The sequence below is a fragment of the Bison bison genome, unplaced genomic scaffold, assembly GCF_000754665.1.
Source record: "Bison bison bison isolate TAMUID 2011002044 unplaced genomic scaffold, Bison_UMD1.0 scf7180017864239, whole genome shotgun sequence".
Classification (NCBI taxonomy): Eukaryota; Metazoa; Chordata; class Mammalia; order Artiodactyla; family Bovidae; genus Bison; species Bison bison.
The window spans coordinates 8,328,803-8,341,455 of NW_011494811.1; the positions used below are offsets into that span (position 1 = coordinate 8,328,803).

At 36.3% G+C, this 12,653-nt stretch overlaps 1 protein-coding gene across 1 annotated transcript in view; it reads left to right on the top strand.

The window, feature by feature from the left end:
* The window catches only part of KCNH5 (potassium voltage-gated channel, subfamily H (eag-related), member 5), a gene marked incomplete at its 3' end in the record, with an annotated part of 232,481 nt that overhangs the window by 42,038 nt on the left and 177,790 nt on the right, over positions 1-12,653 (top strand). Inside the window, exons 3-4 of the mRNA XM_010846828.1 lie at positions 2,116-2,222; positions 7,026-7,154. Coding sequence (XP_010845130.1) covers positions 2,116-2,222; positions 7,026-7,154 — 236 coding nt within the window. The remainder of the gene's footprint in view (positions 1-2,115; positions 2,223-7,025; positions 7,155-12,653) is intronic.

Sequence of the window (12,653 nt, forward strand, 5' to 3'; positions counted from 1 at the left end):
AGACAGCCCTTGGACTGCAAGGAGATCCAACCAGTCCATTCTGAAGGAGATCAGTCCTGGGATTTCTTTGGAAGGAATGATGCTAAAGCTGAAACTCCAGTACTTTGACCACCTCATGTGAAGAGTTGACTCATTGGAAAAGACTCTGATGCTGGGAGGGATTGGGGGTAGGAGGAGAAGGGAACAACAGAGGATGAGATGGCTGGATGGCATCACTGACTAGATGGACGTGAGTCTGGGTGAACTCTAGGACTTGGTGATGGACAGGGAGGCCTGGTGTGCTGCGATTCATGGGGTCGAAAAGAGTCAGACATGACTGAGCGACTGATCCGATCTGATCTGAATAAGTTAATGTCTTAGAAATTCTAAGAAAAGCAATGACAAAGATATACTTGAGGCTTTAAAAACTGTCAAGCCACACATATTTTTCCTGGTGGAAGAAATTACCTGGACAATCATAGCAACTAGTAGAACTGGGTTTTTGAAACCAGATGCACAGCTTATGATTGCAAAAGCGTCAAGAATAGTTTTAGAGTCTTGTACTCCTTTGACTGAGTTCTGTTCTATAAATTTGCAGACTTTTGGTGAAGTTCTCTTAAAAAAATAGATAATTTCAAATGTTAGGAAATGTTTGTGAGATGTGGGAGTTTACACTTTGATCTCTGTTTTTATGTTCCTCTAGCTATAATAATAGCATATGTCCCCTTCAATTTCTCTTCTTTATTTTCCTTCCGTTAGGTCTACTTGTATGTATTTCAAAAAAATCCTCATAAGTAACGAGAATGCCAATTCAGTACTGCATATAATACTGAATCTTCACTTTTCATTGTAGTATGGGAATGTGAAAAAAACTGTACAAGCTGAAAGCATGTAGTGTGACCTTAATACTCAATGAAAAAGTATGATTGTTCCATGACCTTTAACAATGTGTGTCAAAGCATTAAAAAAAAATCTCTTTCTGTTGGTTTTAAGTGCAGGGAAATGAAAATAATAGTAACACTAATATTTATTTAGTACATTATTTAATGATCTATAACATTAGAAACATTGAGATTAAAGTGTTTCATTTCTTTGCAAAAACCTATCAAATCACTTGAACAATTCTTGCATTCTTGTAATATATTTTATGATATGAAGAGAGCATTTTTTTCTACCTCTTAGCAAATAGTATACTTCTTTTAAGTTTGAATCCTTTTCAACTTTATCCTTTTACTTTCAGTACTGTGAATTACTTCCTAGTACTCCTTTAATGTGAAGTTTTTTTTTTTTTAATGGTATTACATCCTCTGGGAAACTTTGGTCTTTTTTACAGCAATCCTTTTCCTGATTTATGTTGATGGGTTTGTCCTCACTAGGTTCCTCTGGCTGCATATTTCAAGTCTCTCAAGTACAGCAATATCAACATCTCCTCATTCTTTTAGAAGAAATAACTTCTTTTATGTTTAATTTGAATTTCACCTCCACCATGATCACTTTACATTCCTTTGGTGGCCTTTCCTCTTTGATGGTGAATTCCTGCTTTTATTTATGCATTTTTGTGAAATGTCCCATGAGTGTGCCCCTGAGAGACAAGGAGGCAACACACCTGCACACTTTGCTGTCTGTGCATGAGCTGAGTGGTGGATGCACTGTAATTCTGACAGGCTTTAAAACAAGTAGTGAAACTGATCACTGATTGTTATGGGTACTTGTTATTTACTCGTGACTTGTAGACTGATGATCTAGCAGCAAAGTTTATACTTTATGGTATCAATCATAGTTAATATACTATGAAAACCAAAATTTGGGAAACTGGTATTATTTAACAAAAGGATTGTTTAAGTAGCTAAAATTGATGCATACTGGACTTGTGTAAAGTAACGACTGTTTTTCTGTCTTACTCTTTCTCACTCTATGTTCAAAATCACTTAAAAAGCTATCTTCTAGCAAGAGTTTAATAGTCAAGATTAAAACATGGTTTAACTATTTTAGTTCATTTTGTGGGAGCAATTATTTTGTAACTACATTTGAATACTTAATTTAAAAGAGACAAGTATATGATTTTATGTAGCATTTGAAAAGCAACTCCAAACTGAAATGGATTGTTTGGTGTTTTTTTTTTTTTTTTTCTTCCAGTTTTATGTATGGAGAACTGACTGACAAAAAAACCATTGAGAAAGTCAGGCAGACTTTTGACAACTACGAGTCAAACTGCTTTGAAGTTCTCTTGTACAAGAAAAACAGTAGGTATCTATGTCATCAATAAGATGCGTCAACTCCTTATTAATATTATATATTGGTAAGTGGTAGCTAACTATAGTGTAGAGAGAATATAAAAGATTTATTGCTTCTCTTGGCAGGAGGTATTTGTAAAAATTAAATAGCAAAATTAATAAATAATACTTATGAAAAACAACCTTTTGAGGAATGAAAGAAAAATATAATGCATTTTGAATATGATTTCTTTTGTGTGTCAGATGGAAGGTTGTTTTGTGATTAATACCCATGTTAAAGATCCTATAGTTATGTGACAGCAGCCAAAAGTGACCGAAAAATTCGTTCATTTCTTCTTATGGTTAAAGGGAAAGTGGATTGTTATCAGTGAGTATGTTATCTTTCAACATATACGTAGATGACATGTGAGTGTATGGTGTCTACCTGAGGTGATCTTTGCCAATATGGCTGTTTGCTAGACCAGACTGCTTTGTTGGAAGACTGGTGAGAATAGGTGTTACTTTCAGAAAGTACCATTCACATCTGGTAACTATGTATTGATTGTATGTGCTGTTGTCTAATGATGGGAAGTATGAGTGGTCAGTTGTCCATTATACAATCACATAATAGTTCATGATATGGGTCTTAGATAATTATGGGCCATTTTGATGAGACTCTCCAATAGAGTTTGGAGGAAACGAACAACAAACAAAAAACCAACTAATACACTCATCAACCAAGTCCCCTTTCTAATTTGTTTTCTATGAATAGTCACTTACTTTATTTCTTTTTTGTTGCATTTCCAAATGGGCCCTTTTTTTTTTAAAGAACAGTCACTGCATAAGATGAATCAATTTATTTAGTGTTAATGGTTAAATGATAGCGAAGCCAGTTATTATCTTTAGTGAAAATTGATGGTTACTAAATTCTTTCCCAGTTCAGGAAGCATTCTAGCTTCAACAGGAAATGCTTGTACCAAGTGCAGTGCTGGTTGGGTTTTGTGAAGCATAGTTTATCCTCTCCATTGTACCTTAAATGTTTGTTCCCTGTTGAATATTTAGGTTTTCTTTTTATTAATAGGCCACCACAGGGATAACGACAACTGTAGGCATTGGTTCACATTAGTAGTGAAGTTCCCATTACCGGGTGGTACTGGCAATGGAAGAATTAGTTTCAGTGGTTTTACCTAAGGAATGTTCTATCATCTTATTTTTCATTTTAGAATCAAGACTGAAAATATATTTCTCTTTGACACCATATCCAAATGTCTATTGGCTTGTCAACTAGAGAACAATCCATTCTGAATAATCAGCTCTGTCTTCTACAAGAGAAGAGCCAGTTTCTAGGTGCTTTCTGGGCTTTTTCACTAGATCCAAACACATACTGATATTTTGTAGCCAAAACTTGTATGCCAAAGCTCCCTTTCTTTCTTTATTTTATTTGCCTCACCACAAGGGAGGATCTTAATTCCCTCACCAGGGATTGATTCATGCCCCTGACCACCAGGGAATGCCCCCTTTCATTTTTACACAGGGTTGTTACCCCTTGAATGACTTCAATATGTACCTCAAGTTTAGCAAATGATTTACTATTATTCCATATTACTAAGGTCATTTTAGGGGCTTCCTTGATTGGTAAAGAATCTGCCTGCAATGTAGGAGACTCTGATTTGATTCCTGGGTCGGGAAGATCCTCTGAACAAGAGATGGGCTACCCACTCCAGTATTCTTGGGCTTCCCTTGTGGCTCATCTGGTAAAGTATTTGCTGCAATGTGGGAGACCTGGGTTTGATCCCTGGGTTGGGAAGATGCCCTGGAGAATGGAAAGGCTACCCATTCCAGTATTCTGACTGGAGAGTTCCATGGACTGTAGAGTTGGACACGGCTGAGCGACTTTTACTTCACTAAGGTCATTTTTACCCTGAGATTTGAACAGAATAATCTTTTTTTTCTGATTTTACAGCTTCAAAGCCAGATCCATAGTTTCTGATTTTCTCAAAAATACCTTGTGGAAATTTTGTTTTGTTTATATCCTTTAAATCATGTTAGCAATAACTTTAATATTTCATTTCTAAAAGTTTCCTATGAAGATGGTTTGGATAGTTTGCTTTATTTTAATAGCGTGTAATGATTGTCTGGCCCTTGTTCGGGCCTATCTGGTTCGTTTCAGATAACTTATATATGCATAATTGTCTGTTTGGAGTCAGTAGGGATTATGGCACATAGCACTCTATATTAAAACTCCTGTCATTTCTGGATAGTATCTGCATTGAGCTTTTTCCTTAATATGATGAATAGATATTGTCCATGCACTATAATGGAGTTCTCCTATACTTAAAAGCAGCTTTAAAAAATCTTGTAAATAGTTAGCTAAAGGCTTCTGAACATCAACTGAAAAAAGTGTGCTCTTATGATGTTTTTTTAATGTTAGAAAAATTCACACATCTGTAGAGAACTGTTTTGGGAATGCCAAAATCTTGGCCTGAATGCCAAGTCCTCCCAGCACTTCCATTAAATAATTAGCTAAACACCATTTGCAAAAGGAGAGACTGAGATATCTGATTTAATATGTATCACAATTGACATTTCAGTTTGCAACCTCAATTCTTTAGGTCCGTTGCTCTGATTATACTGGGTTGCTTATACTGTTGAGAAAAAATGCAGTGGCTCTGGGAGGATGACTGAGAATGTATCTTTCTGTTTACACAAAGGCAGAACTGTGATAGCTAGGGCAACTCCAAATAATCAATGCCAGGGCACTGCCTTGAGTTTCCAGCAGCTACAGGTCTCTCTACCTAACCCTCCCAGACTTTCCATCACCTTGAACTTCAAATCCAGAATATAGATATTCGCCAGCCATGCAGCAAAAACTCAGCCTCCTCGGAGAAGTCTGAGCCTGTGACTAAACTTGAAAAAAGTATACTGTGATTTCTGAAAGCAATTTTAACAACAGTTCTGACTCAATGCTGAAATTTGAAAAGTTGCTGTTTTCCTTGGAAGGTCTGAGCTGTAACATCATCTCTTTCTATTTAGATTTCTAGCAGACCTTGGAAAACGACTTATTTTTAATGCCCTTTTCTCTCTGTTTATGACCCACTGCCTCAAGCTCACTGTGTTGGAACAGCCATAGGCCATGTATCTGCGAGCGTCTGGGTCTGGTGATTTGTCAAACTGTGCACATCACTCACAGTTCATGGATACAGTGTGTAAAATAAGAAGCAGAAAACAAAGAACAAGCCTTTCTGGGAGATGGTGGGATTGTTTTTGAGGTCCCTGTCTCATCCTGTAATCATTTGGGAAAAGGCTATGTCCTTCTGTAGGCTCCCTGGGGCTGCAAAGGACCTGGTTGTCAGAACTAAATATTTATAAAAACCTCTTCTCTGGAATTCTTTGACTTTTAGCATCTGGTAGTCAAGTCACCTATTCTATGTAAATGGCAAATTTCCCTTTATGGTGATATTATCAGTGGACAATTTTTGACCACGGATTTGGAGATGCTTCTTATAGGTTTTCATTGAAAGTCACTAACAGGCTATCGACTTTCCTCTAAAGATTAAATATTAACAGCTGCACATCTCACTCCCCAAATCCTAAACTTGACAAAAGACCATATGTCTTTAAAATAGACTATTCAGAGAGGCTTTACTGCACTGTGGCTTGGAAAGACTACAATGAAAAATGCATCATTTTGATTCTGATGGAAAATTCCCTCAGTGTTTTATCATTTGGTGAGTAATTACTCCTTTGAAGGCATTTCTTGTGTCTTCAAATATTTATTATTTGATGTAATGCCAGTTTCTGATTTGTCCAAATCCTAAGGCTTGAATACTTTGAAACACTGTGTCTTCTGAAGTCTGCACGAGCTATTGTTTGAAGATCATTGTGACAGAGTCCAGGCTCATGCTTTGAGCAAGGGAGGTTGGAAGCAGTGTCTCATGAAGATGTCTGAGACTTTCAAGGCCTGGGGACATTTTTTTCTTTAACACTGCCTTCAAGTCTTCAGGTATAGCTTTGTGTACATCAGGCTTGTAGTGTTACTGACATCCTGTCTCTCTGATGGGGGGATGTGGTCAGAGCTGAAGAGTTTAAGTCTGTTTGATTGATGAGAGAAACTTGAGGTAGAAACAGCAATTCAAAAGTTCCTGCAAGAGAAATACTTATCAAAGCATCAGGTATTGATGTTGAAGTCGACCGGAAACAATTCTCGAAGTAACACGGAGAAGCGCACAGGAATGCTCACACTTGGTGAGAACATGGAAGGGAGTTGTTGAAAGCAGCAGTGGTGTAGAGACCCAGATCTAAAGGTGACACTGAAAGGAAAGTGAAAGTGTTAGTCCCTCAGTCATGTCCAACTCTTTGTGACCCCAGAGACTGTAGCTCACCAGGCTCCTCTGCCTGTGGAAATCTCTAGGCAAGAATACAGGAATGGGGTAACCAGTCCCTTCTCCAGGGGATCTTCCTGACCCAGGGGATTGTCCTGACCCAGGCCTCCCTCACTGCAGGCAGATTCTTTACCATCTGAGCCACCAGGAAGTCCCATTAACAATACTTAAATAGCAAGACTGCCTTTATTCCATTGTGTTATGAAATGATGCCCTGTGCTTTATTTTCAAATTTTGATATTTTGATTTGAAAAACATATTCATTAATTTTTGAGCAACTGGTAGTTGATATAAAATGAAAATTGTACTGACTCTTTTCAGTAATTAAAATACTGTTGTTTTGGTGCTGATTCCTGACATAGCAGTTAGTGGCTGAAGGAGGAGGGAAAGCAGAAGACCAAATCATTGTGGTGTCTGCATCACACTCTGTTGTCCTTTCTCTCTTTTCCAGGAACCCCTGTTTGGTTTTATATGCAAATTGCACCGATAAGAAATGAACATGAAAAGGTGGTTTTGTTCCTATGCACTTTCAAGGATATTACGTTGTTCAAACAGCCAATAGAGGATGATTCAACAAAAGGTAATTTTCAAAGGAATTACTATACTTAAGGATTAGCCTGTCATTTAAATATAGTATTATTATTTTAACAATATCCATGGGTTGAGCTTTTAAAACAAAATTTTACTATGTGGGCTTTCTTTGGTTTTATATTTATTCTAGTCATTGTCCAGAATCAATTTTATTCAATCATGTTGTTTGAATGGAAATAGGACATTGAAATATTAGGTGGTTAACTTAATTATTATAAGAGAAATTGAGATGAGCTATAAGGAAGAGATTTCATGGAGCATTATAATTTTGAATCAATATGGGAATTTCAACAACTTCTATCATACTGAGACTTAGAAACAAAAAGTATAACAGCTTCTGGGGTTGTTTGATGAAGTTCTACTGGAGCACAGTTGATTAGTTGATTGAATTTTGTTATATTGATTAGAGCATGAATAGTTGACTTTTTCAGGCTTTTCTTCCTTTATTTAGTTGTTGTAGATTCTCTTGGGTAGATGCTGTTTAATTATGTAAAGAACAATTTTGTCATCCAGAAAGCGGCTGGCAAAATGCAAACATTCTGATTGGAGTCTTATTGACTATAATATTCAGAGAGACTACTATAGAAGACATTAGTGAGTGGTATGAGCTTCTATCCCCTTTTATATGTAATTTACTCTCATTTTATTCTGTCTAATTATTTTTAAATTAGAAACTGATGTCATATAAATGAAATTTAAATACCCTTAGAAGAAGTTTTTATGAAATGGTATTTTTAATTATCTCTTAGGAGACTAAAAATGGATTGTTTTCTTTACATTTAACAAACATTGCATTTTTTTACCTCTTTAAAAAAAACTGGCACAGCAATTTTAATATTTTCAACTGTAATCATAATCAGAGAAAAATTACATGTATATATATACATATATCTCATGTATGTACACTCATGTATGTGTGTGTATGCTCAGTTTCTGTTTAGCATCAGATTGCAAGAGGAAAATTTTATGAAGTGCAGACCATTTGAAGTATGACAGAGAACAATTCATTGTGACTATTTCTGAAAATGTGTATGCAAAATCATCTCCTGGAAGTTCAAATAAACTATTCACTTTTCGACTTGTACTACCTGTTACTGATTTTACCTGTAGACCCGGTATCTAGGAAGTTTAGGATATATTGTAATACTATTTTTAATAGAATAGTTTTCTAATAGTGTTTAGGTGTATTGCCCCTTTGTTTTGAAATTCAAGGTGCTCCATCCAACAGCAGCAGAATGCATATGCTTCTCAAATTATGTGGAACATTCACTAGATAGATTATATTCTGGCCATAAAACACACTTTAAAAGCTTTGCTGCTGCTGCTGCTAAATTGCTTCAGTCGTGTCCGACTCTGACAGCCCACCAGGCTCCCCCACCCCTGGGATTCTCTAGGCAAGAACACTGGAGTGGGTTGCTCTTTCCTTCTCCAATGCATGAAAGTGAAAAGTGAAAGTGAAATTGCTCAGTCGTGTCCAACTCCTAGTGACCCCATGGACTGCAGCCTACCAGGCTCCTCCGTCCATGGGATTTGCCAGGCAAGAGTACTGGAGTGGGGTGCCGTTGCCTCCTCCGAAAGCTTTGCTGCTGCTGCTAAGTCACTTCAGTCGTGTCTGACTCTGTGCGACCCCAGAGACGGCAGCCCACCAGGCTCCCCTGTCCCTGGGATTCTCCAGGCAAGAACTGGAGTGGGTTGCCATTTCCTTCTCCAATGCAGGAAAGTGAAAAGTGAAAGTGAAGTCGCTCAGTAAAAGAGTATAAATCTTGCAAGGTATGTTCTCAGATCACAATGGAGTCAAGCCAGGAATCAATGAGAGGAAGACAGGTAGAAAATCTCCAAATATTTGGAAACTAAGAGATTTCTAAATACCCCACGGGTCAAAGAAAAAGTCTTAAGATAAATTATAAAAATATTTTGAACTAAATGAAGATTTAAGTATGACATATCAAGTTTCTGAAATGTAAAAGCAGTGCTTAAAGGGAAATGTATATAATTAAATGCATATATTTGAAATGAAGAAAGTATGAAACTAAATATCTAAGCTTTCACCTTAGGCAACTAGACAAAGAAGAGTAATTTAAACCAAAGCAAGCTGAAGACAAGAAGTAATAAACCTTAGAGTAGAAATCAATGAAAAGGAAAAAATTAGAGAGAATCACTGCAACCCAAAAGCTGATTCTTGGAAAAGAATGTTAAAGTTAGCAAACCTCTAGCCAGGATAACCAAGAAAAAGGGAGAAGGGACAAATTACCATTACTAGAAATTAAAGAAGGACTATCACTACATATCCCATGAGCATAAAAGCATGTAAAGAAATACTTTGAGTGACTTGATAGCCACTGCATCGATAACTTAGTTAAAATGGACCAATTCCTTGAAAGACACAAACTACCAAAACTCATGATAGGAGGAATAGATAACCTGAATTGTCCTATATCTATTAAATAAGTTAATAATTAATAAAGCTCCAAAATAAGAAGTGCTGCTGCTGCTGCTGCTAAGTCGCTTCAGTTGTGTCCGACTCTGTGCGACCCCATAGACGGCAGCCCACCAGGCTCCCCCGTCCCTGGGATTCTCCAGGCAAGAATACTGGAGTGGGTTGCCATTTCCTTCTCCAATGCATGAAAGTGAAAAGTGAAAGTGAAGTTGCTCAGTCGTGCCCGACTCTTAGCGACCCCATGGACTGGAGCCTACCAGGCTCCTTCGTCCATGGGATTTTCCAGGCAAGAGTACTGGAGTGGGGTGCCATTGCCTTCTCCAATAAGAAGTGCAGATAGTTTTATTGGTGAATTCACAGTCTCTTCCAGGAAACAGTGGTAGAGAAAACTCTTCTTACTCATTCTATGAGGTCAGTTCCATCATACCAAAACCAGAAAAAGATATTACAGAGTAACATTTCTCGTGAATGTAGATATAAAAGTCCTCAACAAAAATAGATTGCCAGGATGTGTTAAAAGAATTACACTTAATGACTAAGTGAGATTTATTCCACATGGAAAGATGTTTCAAAATTTAAAAACCTATCACTCTCATTCATAGTACTGACATTAGGTTAAAGAAGAAAATTGATTTGATCGTATCAGTTGGCAAAGAAAAAGTATTTCGCCACACCCAAAAGTTGTTCATGATAAAAACTCACAGCAAAATAGGAATAGAGAACTTCCTTAACTTGACAAGAAACATTTATGAAAAACCTGCAGCTAACAGCTGTCTGTATCTTAAAGTGCCATATATATGTTTTTAAATTTTTATTTTATGGTAGGGTAGAGTTGATTAACTATGTTGTGTTATTAATAGTTTCAGGTGTATAGCAAAGCGATTCCTTTTTCAAATTCTTTTCCTATTTTATTTATTACAAAGTACTGGGTAGAGTTCCCTATGCTATACAGTAGGTCCTTATTGGTTATCCATTTTAAATATAGCAATGTGGACATGTCAACCTCCCAATCTGTCCCTCCCTCTGCCCTTTCCCCTGGTAACCATAAGTTTGTTCTCTAAGTCTGTTAGTCTGTTTGTTTTGTATATGTTTGTTTGTATCATTTTTTAAACATTCTGCATATAAGCAATATCTTATGATATTTGTCTTTCTCTGTCTGACTTACTTCACTTATTTTGATAAATCTCCAGGCCCATCCATGTTGCTGCAGATGGCATTATTTCATTCTTTTTAATGACTGAGTTATATTCCTATATATATATATATATACATGTGTGTATATATATATATATATATTTATACCACATCTTTATTCATTCATCTCTTGATAGACTTTTAGGTTGCTTTCATATCCTGGCTATTGTAAATGGTGCTTCAGTGAACATCGCAGTGCACATATCCTTTCGAATCATGTTTTTCTTGTGATATATGCTCAGGCGTGGGATTGCTGGGTTCTATGGTAGCTCTATCCTTAGTTTTTTTAAGGAATCTCCATACTATTTTCCATAGTGGCTGCACCAAGTTACATTCTACATTTGTCGACTTTGATGAAGGTCATTCTGACAAGTGTGAGGTGATATATCACTATAGTTTTGATTTGTTTTTCTCTTATAGTAATTAGTGATGTTGAACATCTTTTCATGTGCCTCTTGGCCATCTGTGTCTTCTCTGGAGAAATATCTATTCTTGTCTTCTGCCATACTTTTTGATTGGATTGTTTGTTTTTTAATATTGAGCTTCAGTGAATTGTTTGTAAATTTTGGTAAAGTGCTATATTCTAAAATAAAAGATAAATGATTGGCATATGACTTGTGACCCAGCATATTCTTCAGATGAATTTTACTTGCCTTCATACATGAATGATTGCCAGACTGAGTAAAAAACCACAGACTTTTCCCCTCAAAAATATTTATACATTTTTAACTTTCATATTTAATGGTTATTGTTTTTCTCATTCACTTTAACTGACTTCATGGCACAGCTAAAGTTGGCCAAGAAAAGTACAATACTTTCTCACAGGTTTGACCTGCTGAACATTAATGGTGGTATCTGTTTATGGAAACTATAAGTTGGCAGCATTTTACAATGAGGTTGGGAGAAAGGGTGCTAATGTTGAAAGACTGACCTTTATTTCTCAAGCTAATAGCCCTCCATTTATCTGCCTCTACCTCCATCTCTCTGCATCCTTTCATCAGACTCATAGAGCTTTTTCTCTTTTGAATGCATTATTTTATTCTTACAAAAATGAACTCCATTTAAATAAACTCGAGACAACTCAGACCACTTGATTTTTGAGTAATCTGTTCAATAGACCTGTAAATTAAAATTTATAGGGAAAATCAAACCTCACTGTGAAAACCTTAGACTAAAATATCTCTTTCCAATTTGTAGTGGAAGAGCTTATTTTAAATAGATTTTTATTTTGAGACTCCTCTACACCTTTCAAATGCATAACAGATTTCTAAAAAAGTATTGCACAATGTAACTGTGAATGGTGTATATGAGCTACTTTCTATTATTCATGTGAGTTGTAAATTTAATATGAAAAATTCAATAGAACTAAAATATTTATGGCATTAAGCAATCATCCAACTATCCCTATGAAGCTAGCATATCAGAAAGTATATTTTGAAAACTTGGCGCAAAAATGCATCTTTCAACTTTTTAGTTTGAGCAAAGAGGACCATAGAACTTTTGGGAAAGAGCAGATGAGATTTTGTGATAACACCAGAGTATCAATATGATTCGAGTATAGAACATTGAACATGGAGGCAGCAATGTTATTTTTTTATTGGAATATAAATGCTTTGCATTTTGTGTTAGTTTTTATTGGAATATAAATGCTTTGCATTTTGTGTTAGTTTCTGCTGTACGATCAAGTGAATCAGTCATATGCATACATACATCCCTTCCCTCTTGGAGCTCCCTCTCACAGCCTCCTCTCACCTCTCTAGATCATCACAGAACACCTTGCTGAACTTGTGCTTATAGCAGCTCCTTACCAACTATCTATTTAACACACGGTGGTGTATATATGTTAATCTTAATCTC